Source organism: Saccostrea echinata, unplaced genomic scaffold (genome assembly GCF_033153115.1).
Source record: "Saccostrea echinata isolate AGI-Se365-2 ecotype Australia unplaced genomic scaffold, CSIRO_AGI_Sech_v1 ptg000014l, whole genome shotgun sequence".
Lineage (NCBI taxonomy): Eukaryota > Metazoa > Mollusca > Bivalvia > Ostreida > Ostreidae > Saccostrea > Saccostrea echinata.
The window spans coordinates 19,989,283-20,014,945 of NW_026889763.1; the positions used below are offsets into that span (position 1 = coordinate 19,989,283).

The 25,663-nt window shown below is 33.4% G+C and overlaps 2 protein-coding genes across 2 annotated transcripts in view; both read right to left on the minus strand.

The window, feature by feature from the left end:
• The window catches only part of LOC133186914 (uncharacterized), a 492,852-nt gene that overhangs the window by 104,367 nt on the left and 362,822 nt on the right, over window positions 1-25,663 (minus strand). The gene's annotated exons all lie outside the window — the stretch shown is intronic.
• Window positions 5,018-7,147, minus strand: LOC133186578 (fibroleukin-like). The gene is made up of 4 exons (XM_061321807.1): window positions 7,115-7,147; window positions 6,840-6,936; window positions 6,314-6,481; window positions 5,018-5,274 (listed from the first exon to the last, which is right to left on the minus strand). The coding sequence occupies exons 1-4, from the start codon at window positions 7,139-7,141 to the stop codon at window positions 5,018-5,020; spliced, it is 549 nt and encodes a 182-aa protein (XP_061177791.1). The 5' UTR covers window positions 7,142-7,147.

Here is a 25,663-nt window from a genome sequence, read left to right on the forward strand (position 1 = left end):
GGTAGGGGGCTAATAATACCAATGAGCAGAGAAGATGATTTTGAAAGAATTAATGCATTTTCCCTATTTTCCCTAACACCAGAACCCTTGACCCAGGGGCTATAAAATTCATAATTTTGGAAGAGGAAACCATGCTCATCATAACTCATAGTCACTATGTACTTATTTATTTAATATCCAGGAACAGAGAAGATTTTCATAGAATCAATACAATTTTATTATATAATCAATAGAGTCCCGCCCTAACACCTGAACCCAAGACCCAGGAGCCATAAAATTCACAATTTCTGAGAAGGCAGCCATGCTCATCATAACTATGTTCTTAGTTAGTTTATTTTAATATCAAGGAGCAGAGAAGAAGATTTTCAAAGAATTAATGCATTTTCACTATATTGTCAATAGAGTCCCGCCCTAACACCAGAACCCCAGACCCTGAGACCATGAAATTCACAATTTCGGAAGAGGCACTCTTGTTCTTCATAACTATGTACTTAGTTACATTATTCAATACCCAGGAGCAGAGAAGAAGATTTTCAAAGAAATAATGCACTTTCATTATATGATCTATATAGTCCCACCCTAACACCAGAACCCCTGCCCCTGGGGCCATGAATTTCACAATTTTGGTAAAGGGGTCAATGCTTATTACATGGTATTACATTATATGGTTGAAACTGGTTAAGCGGTTTCAGAGAAGAAGCTAAAAATATTCAAATGTTAACACAGGACGCACGACGCACGCCGACGGACGAGAACGGAAAGCAATAGGTCACCAGAGTAACTCTGGTGACATAAAAAGAGCCCGGTCGAAAGAATCAGGTAGAAATCGTTGTCAAACTGAGAATGTGCTCCTCCTTTTGAGAGGACAGACACAACCCCGCATTGAAATATGGGGGATATTTGATCATTATAATTGGATACTTGTACATAACAAACTGTGTGCGTATATTTATAATTCATATCTTTAAAATTAAGATATTTTACATTTGGATCTTAAATCTTATGATGAATCAAAGAATTTGATTCTGGTAATTAGAGAAATTCCCACAGGCACTTGTTTCGTATATCGAGGACTATCAATTCAGCCCCCCCCCCCCACCTCCCACTTTAAGCTCGTATTTTATTAAATTATCAATCATTAACCTTCTTTAACATGAAATGGTTCGCTTTGAGATACTTTTTTTCTTTTATGATATATTTTTTCTAGACGTCCGTCTTTGAGCTTCTTTATTGTAAATCACTCATTTCTTCCTCGAATATTACCATGACATTTTAAGGACTTTACAGAAGATACAACAACTTCCGTTTAGGGCTTTAATGTACGATAAAATTAGAGAAATCAAAGCTTGTCATTCTGAGAAAGAAAAACTTACAGAAAGATGGACAACTTTTTTCGTGACACTTTCCAGATTTCTTTGGATACATGACTCCTCTTACTTTGTTACAAGGGATCCGTGTTTCCGATGGTGGGGTGGGCTGTTGTCCAAGGTTAATTTTTCGTACTTTAAAACGCTGAAAATTCAAGACGGGTGGGATAGGGTGGGGCATCGTGATGAGGTGAATCTTTAAACGTTTGTAAAGCTGTTTGATGGTATACTTTACACTCCTGGGAGGGAGGGAGGGAGGGAGGTAGGTAGGTAGGTAGGTAGTGGGATACATAAAGATGGTCATATTCAAGGGGGTAATTCTTCGGCAAGGATAGCACATTCAGGGGATGGTATCAAAACTTGATAATTGTAAAGGGTAGTGTCGAAAGTCAGTAATGATAATATTGTAAGACTTATGGTTCTTTGACTATGTTACAAGAAGTTGATCTACTCATTTCCATAATACATTGTATGACTTAACTCATATTGAGTTAAGTCTGATTATTTAATTTATTATGCCCCCGTATTGAAGATTCGGGGGTATATAGTTTTTGCCCTGTCCGTCCGTCTGTCAGTCTGTCTGTCTGTCTGTTTGTCTGCAAAAACTTTAACCTTGCCCATAAGTTTTGATTGGTTGGAGCTATGGCTTTCACGTTTCACATGTGTGTTCCTTGTGACAAGACCTTTCTTTGAGAACCACCATATTTGACCTTTTGACCTTGACCTTGGAGTTTGACCCAGTTTTGCAAAATTTTACCAAGCTCTAACCTTGGCCATAACTTTTGAACAATTGATGCTAAGGTTTTCATTCTTCACATGTGTAATCCTTGTGGCACGACCTTCCTTTGGATACCAACAATTTAGAACTTTTGACCTTGACCTAGGAGTTTGACCCACTTTTAAAAACTTTAACATTGGCGATAGCTTTTGAACGGTTGGTGCTAGGGCTTTCATACTTCACAATACCTTCCTTTGGATACCAGCAACTTTGACTCTTTGACCTTGGAGTTTGACCTACTTTTGGAAAACTTTAACCTTGGCGATAACTTTTGAACGGTTGGCGCTAGGGCTTTCATACTTCACATATGTAATCCTTGTGACAAGACCTTTCTTTGGATACCAAGAACTTTGACCCTTTGACCTTGACCTTGGAGTTTGACCTACTTTTGGAAAACTTTAATCTTGGCCATAACTTTTGAACAATTGGTGCTAAGGCTTTCATATTTCAGAAGTGTAATCCTTGTGACAAGTCCTTCCTTTGAATACTAACTACTTTGACCCTTTGACCTTGGAGTTTGACATACTTTTGAAAAAAAATAACCTTTTTCATATTTTATCAATGGTTGATGCTAGGGCTTTCACATTTCACAGGTTTATTCCTCGAGACAAGACCTTACTCTGGGTACCAACATATTTGATTTGCATTTGAGAAAGTTTAGCCTTTGCTACAAGTTGCCATACGGGGGCATCAGTGTTTCACAAACACATCTTGTTTTCTCCTATTTTTTGGCTAGCTTGTAGACAGAATGTATTGTGCGTTTCGTTATCTTCACACTTCTTCAGGGGAACTTACACTCAAATCTTTTAAACCACACGTAGAAAATAAAACTTACAGGTAACAACAAGTGTTATTATTATTTTATATGCCCCCGTTATTAAAGATTCGGGGGGCATATAGTTTTTGCTCTGTCCGTCCGTTTGTCTGTCTATCTGTTTGTCTGTTTGTCTGTTAGTTCGTAAAAACTTTAATCTTGCCCATAATTTTTGATTGGTTTGAGCTATAGCTTTCATATTTTACAGGTGTATTTCATGTGGAAAGACCTTTCCTTGGGTACAAATATTTTTGACATTTTTGACTTGATCTTGGAGTTAGACCTACTTTTGGAAAATTTTACCAAATTTTGACCTTAGCCATAACTTTTGAACGGTTAAAGCAAGTGATTTCATATTCGGTATGTACATTTGTTTTGACAAGACCTTGTCTTAGGTACCAACAGTATTGACATTTTGACCTTGACCTTATGAGCTTGACCTACTTTGAAAAACTTTAACCTAAACCATAACTACTGAATGGTTAGTGCTGGGGCTTAAGTATTTCACCGGTTTATTTCTTGTGGCAAGAACTTTCATTGAATTCCAACATTTTTGCACCTTTGACCTTGATGTCAGAAAAATTTCGTCAATAACTTTTGAATGGTTGATTCTATGGCTTTCATATTTCACCTCTGTATTTCTTGTGACAATGCCTTCCTTTGTGCACCATTAATTTTTATGACAACCTTCGCCATGAACTGCCATACGAGGGCATCTGTGTTTCACAAACACATTTTGTTTTATTTGAACATCAGCCCCTAAAAAAACTTTTTTCTCTTGATTGGACTGTAAGTACCAAAGTACTATTAAATATTTGGAAATATGTATCATAGTCCATACACCGCATAATAAAGAATGACTTGTCTTAACACACAAACCTACTGGTGTTTCATCCCGAAAAAAAAAATAATAAAGTGTCTATATAACTCTTCGATGACGGATCTTGTACATAAAAAAAGGGTAGAACTCTACTTTTCTCCTTTTAAATGATTATCTGTAGCAATAAGTAATATTGTTATTCAGAAAATGAGATTATTTGACTGTTACCTCATGACATATCCCCGATAAATAACTAAGGCCTGTTAAGCGCATGAAGCTGTCATCACTGGGTTTCTTGCCACGCGTAAACGATAAGCTATATAAATATATTAATGGTACAATTCAATTTGTGGAAAGAAATATGAAGTAAGTCTGACATCAAATATTAAGCTCTTTTTTTCTCCATAAAATTAAAATGGAACAAGAGCATCTACCCAAGCAATTATTGCTTAGTGGATTAATGGATTATATTTGCTCATTCATTCAAAATATTGCAGGCTGGCAAAAGATGGGGGGTAACTCTTTAGAAAAGCATAATCTTGGATATATGGTACTTCGGAACATGAACATCAGATGTACTTAACTACGTAACATGAATATCTTTAATACAGTGAAACCTGTCTAATCCGACATGCACTAGGAGGCAAGTTATGTGTCTGAATAGTTAAAAGGAAAAGGATTGCATCAGTGTCGGATTAAACAGTTTCTTCTGGAGTACGTTCTAGAGCAATTTTCATCCTAATTATACGTCCAGGCATATTCATGTGGCAGAGTTTGTAAATAAGAACGAAATATGTCTAATTTCCAATTTATTACAATACATATAACGTACAGGTTTTACTGGGTACATTCAGTATAAAAAATTAACAAAAGTTTATTGGTTCAGGAAGTAGTTCAACCACAAGACCCCTTCAAAACATAATCGCTTACAAGTTTTCTCACTTGATATAAAAATATTATTGCAAAAAAGGAATAAATGTAAACCCATGATGGACATAAATTTAAAATTGTCTCCTTTATCGCAAACATTTCGTCCGATTGATAGTTGGTCGTCAATTTGTTGTTTCTTTTCTTTGAATATTCATCTATAAAAAATGAAAATAAAAAGAATTGAATAATAATTTAGAAATATAAAGGCATACTTTTTATAACTCTTCTAAAAAATTCTGTTACCTTTTAAAACGTTTATGGGAATACCAAAGAGTAAATGCTGGATATTAAGATTTAATGATGTATACCTAGTGACGCTTGATCAACATCAGTGTCTCCCTAACGGATGTCCCACTTCTTACTGCAGGATACCAAGGATTGATCCAGTCTTCCGAGTACCACCGACCGTTAAGGAAGGCCGTATAACATTTGTTATACCACCAACCTCCACCGTCACTAGCAGCACAGTTACCTCCCCATGGGTCGTTATCTCTGTCTGGGGTGCTGAATGACATCCCTGACAGATCATGGTGAACAGGGCTACCAGTGTCAAACATACTGTCACCTATAAAGAAAATATACCACAGAGATTATTGATTGATATCACATTAATCTTATTGTCAATGATACTGAGGTAATCACAGACAGATCACGGCTTCTCATGTTATCTCCTGTAGAATTAGAGAAAATATATCACTAGTTAATTAATTCATATCACATTAATCTTATTGTCAATGATACTGAGGCACATCACAGACAGATGACGGCTTCTCATGCTGTCACCTGTAAAGGTAGATAATATTTAAAAAACACAATACAACAATATTCTGTGCAAATTATATAGCATCCTTTCTAATGTAACAATAAACCCCAGGTGTGTTACACTTCTAAAGGATGTTTTGAAAAAAAAAAATGGTAAAGGTTTCTGGAAATATTAGAAAAATGAATATATGAAAAAATTGATATCTGTTAGAGTTTATGCTTTTAAAATATATAAAATTCAATACGAAGCAAATCAAACAAAATGATAACAAGATAAGAAATGATTTACCTGTCAATGTTTTAAAATATTAGATTTTCATTTAATATAGTATAGATATTGTAAAAGTGAAATACACTGCGAAGTTTTGAATATGGCTATTTCTAATTTGACTATATTCCGGATCAAGTAATTTGAACATCAAATTTTCGTGAACATGTCGACATAACATATCAATTACCCTCTGTAAACTTCGTATTCAGTAGTAGTTAGAAATGTGAATTAAGAAACCTAAGCTAAATAACAATGGCGGATCAAAGGTAGTTACTGGATATACTAGTACAAATAATTTAATATAATTTTCTTTGTTTTTATAATAAATAATTTAAAATTTCAACTACTTAGCAATGACTAATTCAATGTCCGCGAAACTCTTAAATTGTACCTACAAATGATATAGTGAAAAAGTTTAATTAACGTAGAATCAAAGACGTTTACTGAATATGAGAGAAAATTGTATCTTTGTCTCTTTTTTACCAACTTTATAAACTTTCTATGAAAAGACGTATATGATGGTACACTTGATTTGAACCCAATTTTAAGAACTTAACTTGAATATACTTACCTAAGGTTCCCGTGGCAGGTCCGGCAAGAAAGAGTTTGTAATTCTCTGTTTCATTGGAGACAGAGAACCCATCGTACATTTCATACAGCGTTGTACCATTCGGGAGAGTGATGGAAACATAAAGGAATAACTTGCTTTCTTTTGTTAACTGATGGATTACGTCATTTCCTGCATTAAGATATATTTGAAATCAACTAAAAAGTCCACTGCAATGCAATTATTTCTTTTTTTGAATATGAATATACCTTCATGAAAAATCAAATTATTTTCCTAAGCTGTAAACAGTACTGCTAATTTTCGTTTCTTTAAGACCATGCCACTGAGTGATTTTTACCTGTTGCTTTCATTATTTTCTTATTATTTAAGATACCAATTAAACACGATAAGTGAGTATCGTTGAACACATATTACCTAGTCTTAAAATAAGATCTTTAACACGATTCCATTTTTTATCTGCCACAATAAAGAAATTTTCTCATACTATGAAGCGGATGATAGTTCCTATTTAAAAGAGATTTACACTTACCAATCCAGTAGTCCTGTTCCGGTGAACCAAAACCCTTTTTATATTCCGTCCAGGTTCTGTAAAAGCTCACTGATCCGTCTACGCGTTTCTGAATTGCCTTTAAAAAATTAATATGTATAACAATCCAATTAATTGTTTCGAACACTTGTGTGATCAATTCGTTAATGATATAAACTCAAAATATTCATATTTTTTCCATTCTATATTCTTTTGATCCATAAAACAACTGAGTGTGAATTATATTATGTAGTCAAGTTTTGAAATGAATCACAAACCGTCCATCCTCCGTCCATTGTCTCCATGTCGCAGTAAACTCTGACAGGACTGGTTATGGTCCGAAAGGGATAAATTTCGAACACCCCTGAATTAGTGTGACCATTATCACGAAGATCCGTACAGTCAACAGGATTAAGAGGAATAACTATAGCACAAAAAAGAAACAAAAATAATAAAAGAAATTTCATTCTTTCCCTTACTAGTATTTTTTAGTCAATTACAAACTACAATTTTCAAATGCTTAAGAATGAAACAGTGTCATTTAGATTAAAATGAATATCATTACTGTATTGTCACAGTGTATGCATTTGATCTTTTTTTTTTTTTTTTTTTTTTTTGCATTGGTTTTACTTATAAAATAGAAGTTTCATTTTTTTAACCAAGCTGATACTAACAGAGTAAAGATAGAGAAAATATTGGAATTACAAAATATGATTCCTGCAATTCAAATTCATCATTCATTCGAAATAAGAATGATAAGAAAAAAAAATCAGCAAAGAGCCTGAAATATTATTTAGAGTTAATAATGTTGAAAATACAATTGTTTTTCCCACATAAAACATTATTGTCTCCGGATAAAATAGTATCGTGCTTAGTAAATAATGATCAACATAATACAGTATTGTCCCAGGATAAAATAGTATTGTGCTTAGTGAATAATGATCAACCTCTTCTTCCCAAAAAGTTGTGCGATAAACACCAATGATGTTTTTGTTTTTGTGATTTGTGGCAAATTGGGAAACAAATAACAGTTATACATACAGTCATGAGAGTAGTATCTCCAGCCCCCTTCAGTAGACATCTCCGATGTGAAAACACTGTTGTGGGTACGGCACTTCTTAATGTAAGGGTTGAATCCAAAGAAGACGCACTTCATTTGACACATCGCGGCACACGCGGTCAATGAATGAGAATTATATTCTTTCAACAGTTCGTTATTTGATTTTTTATCATCAAGTTCACGTTTCGCGATGTATTTCTGTGAAATAATGGTAGATTGAGACACCGCAAAGAAGACAAAAATTAAATAGACTGCCCAAAGATCGCCCATATCGTAATTTGTATTTAAAGCTGGCTGCTGCGTACCTGTAAGAATTTGCAATCTGGTCTTTCAAACGCCAAATATAAATAACAAAAAATATATTAGTTTCAGAAAAGTGATTGGCTAACTGTTACGTACTCCGTATGTTACAATTGTTTAAGCATGCATCGATTTTGTTGAATCTGATATGAACTGTCATAAATGCTTACCTAGCGATTGCATTCCTAAATATCACAATGAAAAGTACGTTGTTATTATTACAGAGTTCATGTCTCTCAAGTCGTTGTTACAAGCTTTTTTTTTGATCAGCTGTTTTTAAATTATCGAACTTTTTTTTTATTTAGATCTCCTACTCGTAATGCAATTAAAATTCAGTGATTTCGGGAAATCAAATTCAAAGAGACAATTATCTGCTTCTCAGATTCAAGTGTTTAAACGTTTATCTATAAGTCTCCAAAGGTAAATTTAACACATGCTACACCATTATTGGTTTATATGCTTTCGAATTTCATTTTACGGACAACAATCCCGAGCACATCGACATGTATCTAAATTTTCGATCCCCTAACAAAATCTTAAAATGCTGGTCGGAGTTTGTCTTCATATCCTTACAGAGATACATTTCAGTAAATGTTCTACCAAGCCCTTTTTTTACTCCTCACTAAAATATTAACAGCAGTGAAGGAGAAACTTCGGGAGAACTGAAAATAATTTATTCGAGAAGAAGTCTAAATCAGATGCGGATACTTAAAAATTCCAAAGAACTCCTAGAAAATTTAAAATCACAAAATTTTACCAAAATCAATAACGTCAAAACATAGGCTTTTCAACACTTTATACAACCTTCTTCTCGATAAATTAAAGTCCAGGCTTTTTGAAATCATGGACTGCTGCTTTTTCAATATAAATGGAACTTGTAAATTTACTTACCTTGTCGTTGGTCATTTGCAAAATAATTTTGTTAAAAAACATTCTGATTGCTTGAATTTCTGATTGACAATATCTTTTTAGTTTTTTGGTGATAAAGTATTTCAACAGTTTGTCGGAATTCACATGGGTAGACTTAATTTTGTATTCATATGCAGCAGAATTCATTCAAAAACTTCTATATGAAAAGGAGAGGTATCTTCCTTGGGCGTATGATTCAACATTCAGATATATCTACGTCTTATCTATAAACAATATTCATTTTCATTCCCATGTTAATTCGAAGTATCCATTTGAACTCGATATGTAAGATACAACATAGTCCGACAGGTCTGTTCCGTATTTAGATATTTTACTTGAAAAAGACGTTATTGGTAACTAAACAACAAAACTTCATGCTAAAAATGATGACTTTAATTTTTCAGTCGTCAACTTCCCTTATTTATGTAACAAAATACAAATTTATATACCCAATTGTATTAAATATTTAAATGATACATGTATTTAGACTAAGAAACACAAGCACGCAATAAATATCACTTACGTTTTAGGTGTATAGAATTAGATGCTCCTTAGGAATGTATCCATTATCAGTGTTAAAGATATTTAGAGGGGAAACACAAATATCTATATGCAGTCGAAATTCCTTACCTCAAACTTGATGCAATAAAAAAACTTCGAGGTATTCGAAGATTCGAGATATTCGTGGTAAAATACCATAATAATAAGTGCTTGGTACTCCAAACAACTTCGTCATATCAATGGTTTTCGAGATATCCGTGTTCGGGATACTAAAGTTTAGCTTCCCTTGTACAATTTCCTTGTACAATTCGTTTTTAGAGAGGCATAATATTTCTATGTTTTCGCTTATGTCTTAATAATGTGTTAATCCTGCCAAAGATTTTATATAGAGTTTAATTTTCGGTAATTAATGGAAGCAAACGTTCGGCTACAATGTTGCTTATGTGATATCATTTATGAAGATCCTGTTATGAGATAACAAGAAAATGTCAAGTTAAATTGGTTGTACATGATATATTGCATTCAGGTTTTTTGTTTTTTTTTACCAATAACATTTTAGATTTTTTTGTTTTTCAATGCCAAGATGAAGCATGATGTATAAATAAGAAAAAAAAAGCAAATGACGCTGTAAAAGTAATTCTTTTTTATGTAACGTAAACAAACAGTCACAGGAAACTCTCCTTTTTGAATGACTTAATGCACTTTACATGAATTTCAGTTCACATAGTTAAATGATCTTTATCCCCTGAACATACCTAGTATGCATTTTTTGACTTGTCTTACGCATGAGAATGAGGTGACAAAAGCGTCTTTAAAAGGATGAACATTTGCCTATATCGATAGAATGGAGTTATAATTTTTTATCTCTAAAGTCAAGCGCATAAAATGTCCAAAACATCGATAGACATAAAAAGATGAGCATTTGCCTATATCGATACACTAAAGGTATAATTTTGTATCTCTAAAGTTAAGCGCCTATGACGTCCCAAACAACGATAGACATATCTTCATTAAATTATACTAGGCTTAATTCCTCAGCATAATTAATTACATGATAGTTGAATAAAATATATTTGCTGATATCCTTTGAAATACCTGTATTGTTTTAATGGCTTTTGAGCTTGTCAACTGTTCCTTATTGTCATCTTTTATATAATACAGTAAAACACAATTATAGCAAACATGTTTATAATGAATTCACGCTTACAGCGAAGTAGTTTCCAATCCCCATGATTGTGAAACATTTTTCGAACTGAACGGATCTAAGAAGTTACATGTGTTCGTTTATAATGAATTAAAATTGTTGGTTCCTGGCACTTCGCTATAAGCATGTTTTATTTATCAACAAAACAAACCCTAATAAAAACCAGCGCACCCCGGATGCATCAAAGTCAAACGCGTATATTGAACCCAATTTCAGAAGTGGGCCAGAAAATGAACGCCGGGTTCTCTATTACATAACAGAGGTCTTAAACAGGATAAGCGAGAAAAAGCATTGACCAATCAGCTCGTCGACTAATCAGCATGTCAGTTTGCCTCTCCGTGTAGATAAAAAAGAAATGAATTACAAACAATATGTGTTTAAATACAATTACAAGTTACATGTAATTTTTTAAAATTATTTATATGATATTGATGAGCAATTATTCTGCTGGTTACATTTAATATTTAGATGTTTATTTTCCTTAATTACACTTTATAATTAATTAATTGATATACAGCTGTGCACATATATTGCATAATTTTATTTTTAGACAAGATATCTAAAAAACAAGAAAACAAAACGTATATTCACTGAAAAGATATTTACCAAAATCATCTGCTTTTTTTCTGATAACATTTTTTTTTTTACAAAACAGTATTGTATTCCTTCAATTATTCATCGATTATTTTCTTCCATATTTCCAATTTACGTTTAATAAATATCAATATTGCTCTGCGTATATTAAATATAGAATTGCTTAAAACGCAATCTTTAGATGCACTTAAATCTGAAAATAAATAAATAAAAACAAATACATAAATAACTAGATGGTTCTCGTTGCGAGCAACGAGTGGGTCTTTCGTCTGATTTTGGATGAGATTAATCAAGATCTTGACTGAGATATTTGTCTATAAAAGTGAAAGGATGCATATTGTTTTAAACATTATTATGATCATCTTTTGTTCAATATTGCTTATCAAAATATTTTCCCCTTTTCGAGATATAAAGTGTCAAAGATTTAGCATTCTGGCCAATTAAGGTCGCTTATTACGCAACATATGATCAAAACTTTACAATATATAGTTGCAAAATATTAATATGAACATTTTTGCTTCAGTAATTTATAGCAAAATATTGATCATAAAAAAGTTATAGATAAAAGACTTTTGGCCCTTCTGAGCCCCTAATTTGAGGGTCGGCCCCTTTTTCTTCATATCAAATAAAACGTCTTGTAATTTTGAAGACTTTTTGTTCAACAACTATTCAGAAATTTCCTTTCGTTTAAGAGATATATAGAATAACAATATTTAGGGGCCAGCCCTCCAAGTCCTTAATGGGGATGTCTTGCAAAAATTAAAAGGGTGTATATTGTTAAGAACATTATTCTGAACATCTTTTGTTCAATATTGCTTATCAAAATATTTCTCCTTTTCGAGATACAAAGTGTCAAAGATTTAGCATTCTGGCCCCTTATGGCCCCTTGTTACGTAACATATGATCAAAATTTTATAATATATAGTTGCAGAATGTTAAGATGAACATTTTTGCTTCAGTAATTTATAACAAAATATTGATCATTAAAGAGTTATAGATAAAAGATTTTTGGCCCTTCTGAGCCCCTAATTTGAGGGGTCAGCCCCTTTTTCTTGATATCAAATGAAAGGTCTTGTGATTTTGAAGACTTTTTGTTCAACAACTATTCAGAAATTCCCTTTCGTTTAAGAGATATATAGAATAACAATATTTAGGGACCAGCCCTCTAAGTCCTTAATGGGGATGTCTTGCAAAAATTAAAAGGGTGTATATTGTTTAGAACATTATTCTGAACATCTTTTGTTCAATATTGCTTATCAAAATATTTCTCCTTTTCGAGATATAATGTGTCAAAGATTTAGCATTCTGGCCCCTTATGGCCCCTTGTTACGTAACATATGATCAAAATTTTATAATATATAGTTGCAGAATGTTAAGATGAACATTTTTGCTTCAGTAATTTATAACAAAATATTGATCATTAAAGAGTTATAGATAAAAGACTTTTGGCCCTTCTGAGCCCCTAATTTGAGGGGTCAGCCCCTTTTTCTTGAAATCAAATGAAAGGTCTTGTGATTTTGAAGACTTTTTGTTCAATATATTTTAACAAAATACTTTTATTTAAAATGTTATTATAAGAAATGTCTTTAAAATTCACTCAAAAATTTCGTCCTAAATTTCGACCCCTACCGAGCCTCCATACTTCGCACTTCCGGAAAATTTGAAAACCAAGGTGCACATCTAGAACATGTCCTCTATCACCACTGAAAGTTTCAACACTCTAGCATTTGTCGTTCTTGAGTTTTTGTGCAGACACAAGGTCTATGTAAAAATCGATCAAAGGGCGATAACTTCTGACCGGAAGTGATTTTTCAAAAACTGAAATGCCGTTATAAACTTCAGATAGCAACGCATTAACCCTGAAAATTTGAAGCCAATCGATCGAGCGATCTCCGAGAAATCTTCTGCACAAAATCGGTAAGGAAAAAAAAAAGAATAATAATAATAACTAGATGAGATCTCGTTGCGAGCAACGAGTAGGTCTTCCGTCCGATTTTTCGATAAGATGAGATATGCTTTTGACTATGATCTTTGTTAAAAGATAATAATATATAGACTTCCCTAATTAGATTTTATTCTTTTGATTTATATAACATTATCAAAGAGCTATAGATGACATGCTTTTGGACCCTACGAGCCCCTAGTTTGAAGGATCAGCCCCTTTTTCTTGATATCAATTGAAAAGTCTTGTGATTTTGAAAACGTTTTTTTCAACAACTATGCACAGATTTCTTTTCGTTGTGGAGATATGCTGAATGGAAATATGTAGGGGCCACTCCCCTAGGTCCTTAATGGGGCCGTTTGACATAAATTGAAAGGGTGCATATTGTTTAGAACATTATTCTTATCATCTTTTGTTCAGTATTGCTTATCAAAATATTCCCCCTTTTTGAGATATAAAACGTCAAAGATTCGGCATTCTGGCCCCTTTTGACCCCTTATTACGTAACATATGATCAAAATCTTATCATATTTTGTTGTAGATCGTTAAGATAAGCATCTTTGTTTCAGTAATATATTACAAATTATTGATCATTAAAGAGTTATAGATGAAAGACTTTTGGTCCCTCTGAACCCCTTATTTGAGGGTCAGCCCCTTTTTATTGATATCAAATGAAAGGTCTTGTGATTTGAAGACTTTTTGTTCAAAAACTATTCAGAGATTTCTTTTCGTTGTGGAGATATGCTGAATTGAAATATTTAGGGGTCATCCCTCCAAGTCCTTAATGGGGCCGTTTGACAAAAATTGAAAGGGTGCATATTGTTTAGAACGTTATTCTGACCATCTTTTGTTCAGTATTGCTTATCAAATATTCTCCCTTTTCGAGATATAAAGCATCAAAGATTTAGCAATCTGGCCCCTTTTGACCCCTTATTACGTAACATATGATCAGAATCTTATCATATATTGTTGTAAATCGTTAAGATAAGCATTTTTGCTTCGGTAATGTATTACAAATTATTGATCATTAAAGAGTTATAGATGAAAGACTTTTGGTCCCTCTGAGCCCCTTATTTGAAGGGTCAGCCCCTTTTTCTTGATATCAAATGAAAGGTCTTGTGATTTTGAAGACTTTGTTCAACAACTATTCAGAGATTTCTTTCCTTGTGGAGATATGCTGAATTGAAATATTTAGGGGCCACCCCTCCAGGTCCTTAATGGGGCCGTTTGACAAAAATCAAAAGGGTGCATATTGTTTAAAACATTATTCTTATCATCTTTTGTTCAGTATTGCTTATCAAAATATTCTCCCTTTTCGAGATATAAAGCGTCAAAGATTTTATCATTCTGGCCCCTTGTGACCCCTTATTACGTAACATATGATCAAAATCTTATCATATATTGTTGTAAATCGTTAAGATAAGCATTTTTGCTTCAGTAATGTATTACAAATTATTGATCGTTAAAGAGTTAAAGATGAAAGACTTTTGGCCCCTCTGAGCCCCTAATTTGAAGAGTCAGCCCCTTTTTCTTGATATTAAATGAAAGGTCTTGTGATTTTGAAGACTTTTTGTTCAACAACTATTCAGAGATTTCTTTTCGTTGTGGAGATATGCTGAATGGAAATATTTAGGGGCCACTACTCCAGGTCCCTAATGGGGCCGTTTGACATAAATTGAAAGGGCGCATATTGTTTAGAACATTATTCTTATCATCTTTCGTTCAGTGTTGCTTATCAAAATATTCCCCCTTTTTGAGATAGAAGACGTCAAAGATTCGGCATTCTGGCCCCTTGTGACCCCTTATTACGTAACATATGATCAAAATCTTATCATATTTTGTTGTAGATCGTTAAGATAAGCATCTTTGTTTCAGTAATATATTACAAATTATTGATCGTTAAAGAGTTATAGATGAAAGACTTTTGGTCCCTCTGAACCCCTTATTTGAGGGGTCAGCCCCTTTTTCTTGATATCAAATGAAAGGTCTTGTGATTTTAAAGACTTTTTGTTCAACAACTATTCAGAGATTTCTTTTCGTTGTGGAGATATATGCTGAATTGAAATATTTAGGGGCCACCCCTCCAGGTCCTTAATGGGGCCGTTTGACAAAAATCAAAAGGGTGCATATTGTTTAAAACATTATTCTGATCATCTTTGTTCAGTATTGCTTATCAAAATATTCTCCCTTTTCGAGATATAAAGCGTCAAAGATTTAGCATTCTGGCCCCTTTTGACCCCTTATTACGTAACATATGATCAGAATCTTATCATATATTGTAAATCATTTAGATAAACAGCTTTGCTTCAGTAATGTATTACAAATTATTGATCGTTAAAGAGTTAAAGATGGAAGACTTTTGGCCCCTCTGAGCCCCTAATTTGAGGGGTCAGCCCCTTTTCCTTGATATCAAATGAAAGGTCGTATCATTCTGCACAACTTTTCTTTTATATGTTTTAACAAATTCTTAACATGTATGAAGATATGAAAGAAAAGGTGTTAAATTTTGTGAGATGTTTCTGAGACATTTTTTGAGCCCTACCGAGCTTCGGCGCCTTTTGCGCTAAAGAGATTTGGACACCAGCCTGCAAATCTACAAACCTTCCCCTACCTTCACTGAAAAATCTTGACTCAATATCTAAGTCGTTTCGGAGGAGTTTCCAGGACAAGCCGACCCTCTAAAAATCAGTAAATCCTAAATATCTCGAGATGGAAAGTGACGTCATCAACGAAAAAAATTTCAAATAAGGTTCAGATCAATACCTATCAGATCTGAAAGTTTCATGAAAATCGGCAAAGACGATACCGAGAACTTGCGTGCACAAAATCGGTAAGAATAATAATAATAATAATAATAACTAGATGAGATCTCGTTGCGAGCAACGAGTAGGTCTTCCGTCCGATTTTTCGATAAGATGAGATATTATTTTGACTATGATCTTTGTTAAAACTAAAAAGATAATAATATATAGACTTCCCTAATAAGATTTCATTCTTTTGATTTATGTAACATTATCAAAGAGCTATAGATGACAGGCTTCTGGCCCCTCAGAGCCCCTAATTTTAGGGGTCAGCCCCTTTCTCTTGATATCAAATGAAAGGTCTTGTGATTTTGAAGACTTTTTGTTCAACAACTATTCAGAGATTTCTTTTCTTTGTGGAGATATGCTGATTGAAAATATTTAGGGGCCACCCCTCCAAGTCCTTAATTGGGCCGTTTCACAAAAACTGAAAGGGTGCATATTGTTTAGAACATTATTCTGACCATCTTTTGTTCAGTATTGCTTATCAAAATATTCCCCCTTTTTGAGATATAAAGCGTCAAAGATTTAGCATTCTTGCCCCTTGTAACTCCTTATTACGTAACATATGATCACAATTTTAATACATATAGTTGCAAATCGTTGAGATGACCATTTTTGCTTCAGTAATTTATTACAAAATATTGATCGATCAAGAGTTATACATGAAAGACTTTTGGCCCCTCTGAGCCCCTAATTTAAGGGATCAGCCCTTTCTTCTTGATATCAAATGAAAGATCTTCTGATTTTGAAGACTTTTTGTTCAACAACTATTCAGAAATCTATTTTCGTTTTCGAGATATGCTGAATTCAAATATTTAGGGGCCAGCCCTTCAAGTCCTTAATTGGGCCGTTTTGCAAAAATTGAAATGTTGCATATCGTTTAGAACATTATTCTGAACATCTTTTGTTCAATATTGCTTTTCAAAATATTCCCCCTTTTTGAGATATAAAGCGTCAAAGATTTAGCATTCTGGTCCCTTTTGGCCCCTTATTACGTAACATATGATCAAAATTTTAAAGCATATAGTTGCAAATCGTTAAGATGAACATTTTTGCTTCAGTAATTTATAACAAAATATTGATCGTTCAAAAGATATACATGAAAGACTTTTGGCCCCTCTGAGCCCCTAATTTAAGGGATCATCTCTTTTTTCTTGATATCAAATGAAAGATCTTGTGATTTTGAAGACTTTTTGTTCAACAACTATTCAGAAATCTATTTTCGTTTTCGAGATATGCTGAATTGAAATATTAAGGGGCCAGCCCTTCAAGTCCTTAATGGTGCCGTTTTGCAAAAATTGAAAGGTTGCATATTGTTAAGAACATTATTCTGAACATCTTTTGTTCAAATTTGCTTATAAAAATATCTCTCCTTGTTTAGATGTAAAGAGTCAAATATATAGCATTCTGGCCCCTTTTGGTTCCTTATTACGCAACATATGATCTTAATTTTATAATTTATAGTTGCAAATCGTTAAGATGAACATTTTTGCTTCAGTAATTGATAACAAAATATTGATCGATCAAGAGTTATACATAAAAGACTTTTGGCCCCTCTGAGCCCCTAATTTGAGGGATCAGCCCTTTTTTCTTGATATCAAATGAAACGTCTTATGATTTTGAAGACTTTTTGTTCAACAATTATTCAGAAATTTATTTTCGTTTTCGAGATATGCTGAATTGAAATATTTAGGGGCCAGCCCTTCAAGTCCTTAATGGGGCCGTTCTGCAAGAAATGAAAGATTGGATATTGTTTAGAACATTGTTTTGAACAATTTTTGCTCAATATTGCTTTTCAAAATATTTCCCCTTTTTGAAATATAAAGTGCCAAATATTTAGCCTTCTGGCCCCTTTTGGTCCCTTTTTACGAAACATATGATCAAAATTTTAAAACATATAGTTGCAAATCGTTAAGATGAACATTTTTGCTTCAGTAATTGATAACAAAATATTGATCGATCAAGAGTTATACATAAAAGACTTTTGGCCCCTCTGAGCCCCTAATTTGAGGGATCAGTCCTTTTTTCTTGATATCAAATGAAAGATCTTGTGATTTTGAAGACTTTTTGTTCAACAACTTTTCAGAAACGTATTTTCGTTTTCGAGATATGCTGATTTGAAATATTTAGGGGCCAGCCCTTCAAGTCCTTAATGGGGCCGTTTTGCAAAAAATTGAAAGGTTGTATATCGTTTAAAACATTATTCTGAAAATCTTTTGTTCAATATTGCTTTTCAAAATATTCCCACTTTTTGAGATATAAAGCGTCAAAGATTTAGCATTCTGGCACCTTTTGACCCCTTATTACGTAACATATGATCAAAATTTTAAAACATATAGTTGCAAATCGTTAAGATGAACATTTTTGCTTCAGTAATTTATGACAAAATATTGATCGATCAAGAGTTATACGTAAAAGACTTTTGGCCCCTCTGAGCCCCTAATTTGAGGGATCAGCCCTTTTTTCTCGATATCAAATGAAAGGTCTTATTATTTTACACATCTTTTGTACTACATGTTTTAACAAAATATTTACAGGTAAAAAGATATAAAAGAAAACGTGTCAAATTTTGCGAGATGTTTGTGAGCCTATTTTTCGAGCCCAGGCGAGCTTCAACGCCATTTCAGTTGGAAAGATATAGATGCCCAATTGCACATCTACAATCTTTCCTCTATCTTCACTGAAAATCTTAACTCAATAGCTTTAGTCGTTTCGGAGGAGTTTCCAGGACAAGCCGACCCTGTGAAAATCAGAAAATCGTCAATATCTCACGACCAGAAGTGACGTCATCAAAAAACAAGAAAACCTATCAAGATCAATTGAATATCTTTTACATCTGAAAGTTTGGTATAAATCGGCCCAGCCGTTTCTGAGAAATCGCGTGCACAAAATCGGTTGGAAGAAAAATAATAATAACTAGATGAGATCTCGTTGCGAGCAACGAGTAGGTCTTCCGTCCGATTTTTCGAAAAGATGAGATATGATTTTGACTATGATCTTTGTCAAAAGATAATAATTTATAGACTTCCCTAATTTGATTTCATTCTTTTGATTTATATAACATTATCAAAGAGCTATAGATGACATGCTTTTGGCCCCTCTGAGCCCCTAGTTTTAGGGGTCAGCCCCTTTTTCTTGATATCAATTGAAAGGTCTTGTGATTTTAAAAACGTTTTCTTCAAGAAATATTCAGAGATTTCTTTTCGTTGTGGAGATATGCTGAATGGAAATATTTAAGAGCCATCCCTAAAAGTCCTAAATGGGGCCGTTTGACAAAAATTGAAAGGGTGCATATTGTTTAGAACATGATTCTGACCATCTTTTGTTCAGTATTGCTTATCAAAATATTCCACCTTTTCGAGATATAAAGCGTCAAAGATGTAGCATTCTGGCCCCTTGTGACCCCTTATACGTAACATATGATCAGAATCTTATCATATATTGTTGTAAATCGTTAAGATAAGCATGTTTGCTTCAGTAATGTATTACAAATTATTGATCGTTAAAGAGTTATAGATGAAAGACTTTTGGCCCCTCTGGGCCCCTAATTTGAGGAGTCACCCCCTTTTTCTTCATATCAAATAAAAGGTCTTGTGATTTTGAAGAATTTTTGTTCAACAATTATTCAGATATTTCTTTTCGTTGTGGAGATATGCTGAATTGCAATATTTAGGGGCTGCCCCTCCAAGTCCTTATTGGGGCCGTTTGACAAAAAATTGAAAAGGAGCATATTGTTAAGAACATAATTCTGACTATCTTTGGTCTGTATTGCTTATCAAAATATTCCCCCTTTAAGAGATATAAAGCGTCAAAGATTCAGCATTCTGGCCCCTTTTGACCCCTTGTTACGTAACGTATGATCAGTATCTTATCATAAATTGTTGTAAATCGTTAAGATAAGCATGTTTGCTTCAGTAATGTACTACAAATTATTGATCGTTAAAAAGTTAAAGATGAAAGACTTTTGGCCCCTCTGAGCCCCTAATTTGAGGGGTCAGCCCCTTTTTCTTGATATCAAATGAAAGGTCTTGTGATTTTGAAGACTTTTTGTTCAACAACTATTCAGAAATCTATTTTCGTTTTCGAGATATGCTGAATTATAATATTTAGGGGCCAGCCCTTCAAGTCCTTAATGGGGTCGTTTTGGAAAAATTGAAAGGTTGCATATTGTTTAGAACATTATTCTGAACATCTTTTGTTCAATATTGCTTTTCAAAATATTCCCCCTTTTTGAGATATAAAGCATCAAAGAATTAGCATTCTGGCCCCTTTTGGCCCCTTATTACGTAACATATGATCAATGGTATAAAAAATATAGTTGCAAATCGATAAGATGAACATTTTTGCTTCAGTAATTTATAACAAAATATTGATCGTTCAAGAGTTATACATGAAAGACTTTTGGGCCCCCTGAGCCCCTAATTTAAGGCCCTTTTTTCCTGATATCAATTGAAAGGTCTTGTGATTTTGAAGATTTTTTGTTCAACAACTATTCAGAAATCTATTTTCGTTTTCGAGATATACTGAATTGAAATATTTAGGGGCCAGCCCTTCATGTCCTTAATGGGGCCGTTTTGCAAAAATTGAAAGGTTGCATATTGTTAAGAACATTATTCTGAACATCTTTTGTTCAATATTGCTTTTCAAAATATTCCCCCTTTTTGAGATATAAAGCATCAAAGATTTAGCATTCTGGCACCTTTTGACCCCTTATTACGTAACATATGATCAAAATTTTAAAGCATATAGTTGCAAATCGATAAGATGAACATTTTTGCTTCAGTAATTTATAACAAAATATTGATCGTTCAAGAGTTATACATTAAAGACTTTTGGCCCCTCTGAGCCCCTAATTTGAGGGATCAGCCCTTTTTGTTTGATATCAAATGAAAGGTCTTATCATTTTACACATCTTTTGTAATACATGTTTTAACAAAATATTTACAGGTAAAAAAATATAAAAGAAAACGTGTCAAATTTTGCGAGATGTTTGTGAGCCTATTTTTCGAACCCAGGCGAGCTTCAACGCCATTTGAGCTGGAAAGATATAGATGCCCAATTGCACATCTACAATCTTTCCTCTATCTTCACTGAAAATCTTAACTCAATAGCTTTAGTCGTTTAGGAGGAGATTCCAGGACAAGCCGACCCTCTGAAAATCAGAAAATCGTCAATATCTCACGACCGGAAGTGACGTCATCAAAAAACAAAAAAACCTATCAAGATCAATTGAATATCTTTTACATCTGAAAGTTTGGTGTAAATCGGCCCAGCCGTTTCTGAGAAATCGCGTGCACAAAATCGGTTGGAAGAAAAATAATAATAATAATAATAATAATAATAATAGGGAAAAAGAAACCGAACGAAAACAATAAGGTCTTCCGTTGGAGACGGAAGACCTTAATAATAATAATAATAATAGGGAAAAAGAAACCGAACGAAAACAATAAGGTCTTTCGTTGGAGACGGAAGACCTTAACTAGATGAGATCTCGTTGCGAGCAACGAGTGGGTCTTCCGTCCGATTTTTGATGAGATGAGATAAGAATTTGACTGAGATTTTCGTTCAAATATAATGATATAAATAAATTGTTAAGACGAACAATTTTGCTTTAATAATGTTTTACAAAATATTGATCATTAAAGGAATATAAATTAAAGACTTTCGCCCCTTCTTGGCCTCTAATGTGAGAGGTCAGCCCCTTTTTCTTGATATCATTTTAAAGCTCTCATGATTTTGAACACTTTTTGTTCAATAACTAGTCAGAAATTCTTTTTCTGTTTTCGGGATATATGCAAAAGAAATATTAAACGCCGGCCCTTCAAGTCCTAAGTTGGGACGTCTAGCAAAAATTGAAAGAGTGCATATTGTTCAGAATATTATTTTGATCGTCTTTTCTTCAATACTGTTTATCAAAATATTCTTCCTTTTCGAGATATATTGCGCCATAGATTATGCAATCTGGCCCCCTTAAGACCCCTTACTGCGTAATATATGATATCAACATCTTGTTATTTAGATAAAGTGTGTGAAGAAGTACTATTTTGCTTAAGTAATATATTACAAAATATTGATCATTAAAGAGTTATTGATTGTATACTCTCAGCCCCTTATTTAATGGGTCAGACCCTTTTCCTTGATATCACCTTAAAGCTCTCATGATTTTGAACACTTTTTGTTCAAGAATTATTCAAAAATTCTTTTTCGTTTCCGAGATATATCCGAAGGATATATTTAGGGGCCGGCCCTTCAACTCCTTAATGGGGACGTTTAGAAAAAATCAAAAGGTTGCATATTGTTTAGAACATTATTTTGAATAACTTTTGTTCAATATTGCTTATCAAAATATTACCCACTTTTTAAATATAAAGCGTCAAAGATTTATCATTCTGGCCCCTTATGGCCCCTAATTATGTAAATATGATGTGAATATCATAAAATATAGTTGTGAATTGTTGAGATGAACATTTTTGCTTCAGTAATGCATTACAAAATATTGATCGTTAAAGAGTTATTCTTCAAAGACTTTCGGCCCCTCTCAGCCCCTATTTTGATCGGCCAGCCCCTTTTTCTTCATATCACTTTAAAGCTCTCATGATTTTGAACACTTTTTGTTCAACAACTACTCAGAAATTCTTTTTCGTTTCTGAGATATTTGCAAAGGAAGTATTTAGGGGCCGGCCCTTCAACTCCTTAATGGGGACGTTTAACAAAAAATGAAAGGTTGCATATTGTTTAGAACATTATTTTGAACATCTTTTGTTCAATATTGCTTATAAAAATACTTCCCACTTTTGAGATATAAAGCGTCAAAGATTTAGCATTCTGGCCCCTTATGGCCCCTAATTATGTAACATGTGATTGGAATATCATAATATATAGTTGTAATTTGTTGAGATAAACATTTTTGCTTCAGTAATGCATTACAAAATATTGATCGTTAAAGAGTTATTGTTCAAAGACTTTCGGCCCCTCTCAGCCCCTATTTTGAGGGGCCAGCCCCTTTTTCTTCATATCACTTTAAAGCACTCATGATTTTGAACACTTTTTGTTCAACAACTATTCAAAAATTCTTTTTCGTTTCCGAGCTATATGCAAAAGATATATTTAGGGGCCGGCCCTTCAACTCCTTAATGGGGAGGTTTAGCAAAAATTGAAAGGTTAAATATTGTTTAGAACATTATTTTGAACATCTTTTATTCAATGTTGCTTATCAAAATATTTCTCACTTTCGAGATATAGACCGTCAAAGATTTAGCATTCAGGTCCCTTGTGGCCCCTAATTATGTAACATATGACATAAATATTATAATTTATAGTTGTTAATTGTTAAGATAAACATTTTTGCTTGAGTAATGTATACTAAAATATTGATCGTTAAAGAGTTATTGATTTAATACTTTTGGCCCCTCTCGGCCCCTAACATGACAAGTCAGCCCTTAATTCTTATAATCATATTAAAGATCTTGTCATTCTGCACAAATATCGTTCAGTATGTTTTTACAAAATAATTATACTTTGAAAGATATGATACAAAATGTCTCAAAAATTCACTTATAATTCGTGTCCTAAATTTCGACCCCTACCGAGCTTCCATACTAGGCACTTCCGGAAAATATCTAAACCCAGGTGCAAAATGGCAACATGTCCTCTATCATCACTGAAAATTTCAGCGCTCTAGCTTAAGCCGTTTTTGAGTTCCATCGCAGACAAGGAGGTCCTCTAAATTTTAATAAAAGGGCGATAACTTCCGACCGGAAGTAAATATCCCTTAACGAAATTGCCGGAATTAACTTCAGATATCAACGCATCTTTCACGAAAATTTGAATAAAATCGAACGAGCCATCTCCGAGAAATCGTCTGCACAAATTTTGTAAGAAGAAAAAAGAATAAAAATAATAACTAGATGAGATCTCGTTGCGAGCAACGAGTGGGTCTTCCGTCCGATTTTTGATAAGATGAGATAAGAATTTGACTGAGATTTTCGATCAAATATAATGATATAAATAAATTGTTAAGACGAACAATTTTGCTTTTATACCGTAATGTTTAACAAAATATTGATCATTAAAGGAATATAGATTTAAGACCTTCGGCCCTTCTTGGCCCCTAATGTGAGAAGTCAGCCCCTTTTTCTTGATATCATCTTAAAGCTCTCATGATTTTGAACACTTTTTGTTCAACAACTATTCAGAAATTCTTTTTTGTTTTCGGGATATATGCAAAAGAAATATTAAGGGCCGGCCCTTCAAGTTCTAAATGGAGACGTCTAGCAAAAATTGAAAGAATGCATATTGTTCAGAATATCATTTTGAACGTCTTTTGTTCAATACTGTTTATCAAAATATTCTTCCTTTTCGAGATATATTGCGCCAAAGATTATGCAATCTGGCCCCCTAATAAATAAAGACCCCTCATTGCGTAACATATGATATCAACATCATGTTATTTAGAAAAAGTGTGTGAAGATGAACTATTTCGCTTCAGTAATATATTACAAAATATTGATCATTAAAGAGTTATTGATTGTATACTTTTGGCCCCTCTCGGCCCTTTATTTAAGGGGTCAGACCCTTTTCATTGATATCACCTTAAAGCTCTCATGATTTTGAACAATTTTTGTTCAACAACTATTCAAAAATTCTTTATCGCTTCCAAAATATATGCAAAGGATATATTTAGGGGCCGGTCCTTCAACTCCTTAATGGGGACTTTTAGCAAAAATTGAAAGGGTGTATATTGTTTAGAACATTATTTTGAACATCTTTTGTTCAATATTGCTTATCAAAATATTTCCCATTTTGAGATATAAAGCGTCAAAGATTTAGCATTCTGGCCCCTTTTGCCACCTAATTATGTATCATATGATGTGAATATCATAATATATTGTTGTAAATTGTTGAGATAAACATTTTTGCTTCAGTAATGCATTACAAAATATTGATCGTTAAAGAGTTATTCTTCAAAGACTTTCGGTCCCTCTCAGCCCCTATTTTGAGGGTCCAGCCCCTTTTTCTTCATATCACTTTAAAGCTCTCATAATTTTGAACACTTTTTGTTCAACAACTAGTCAGAAATTCTTTTTCGTTTCTGAGATATTTGCAAAAGAAGAATTTAGGGGCCGGTCCTTCAACTCCTTAATGGGGACGTTTAACAAAAAATGAAAGGTTGCATATTGTTTAGAACATTATTTTGAACATCGTTTGTTCAATATTGCTTATCAAAATATTTCATAGTTTTAAGATATAAAGCGTCAAAGATTTGGCATTCTGGCCCCTTATGGCCCCTAATTATGTAACATTTGATGTAAATATCATAATATATAGTTGTAAAGTGTTGAGATAAACATTTTTGCTTCAGTAATGCATTACAAAATATTGATCGTTAAAGAGTAAGTGATCAAAGACTTTCGGCCCCTCTCAGCCCCTTTTTTGAGGGTCCAGCCCCTTTTTCCTCACATCATTTTAAAGCTCTCATGATTTAGAACACTTTTTGTTCAACAATTAGTCAGA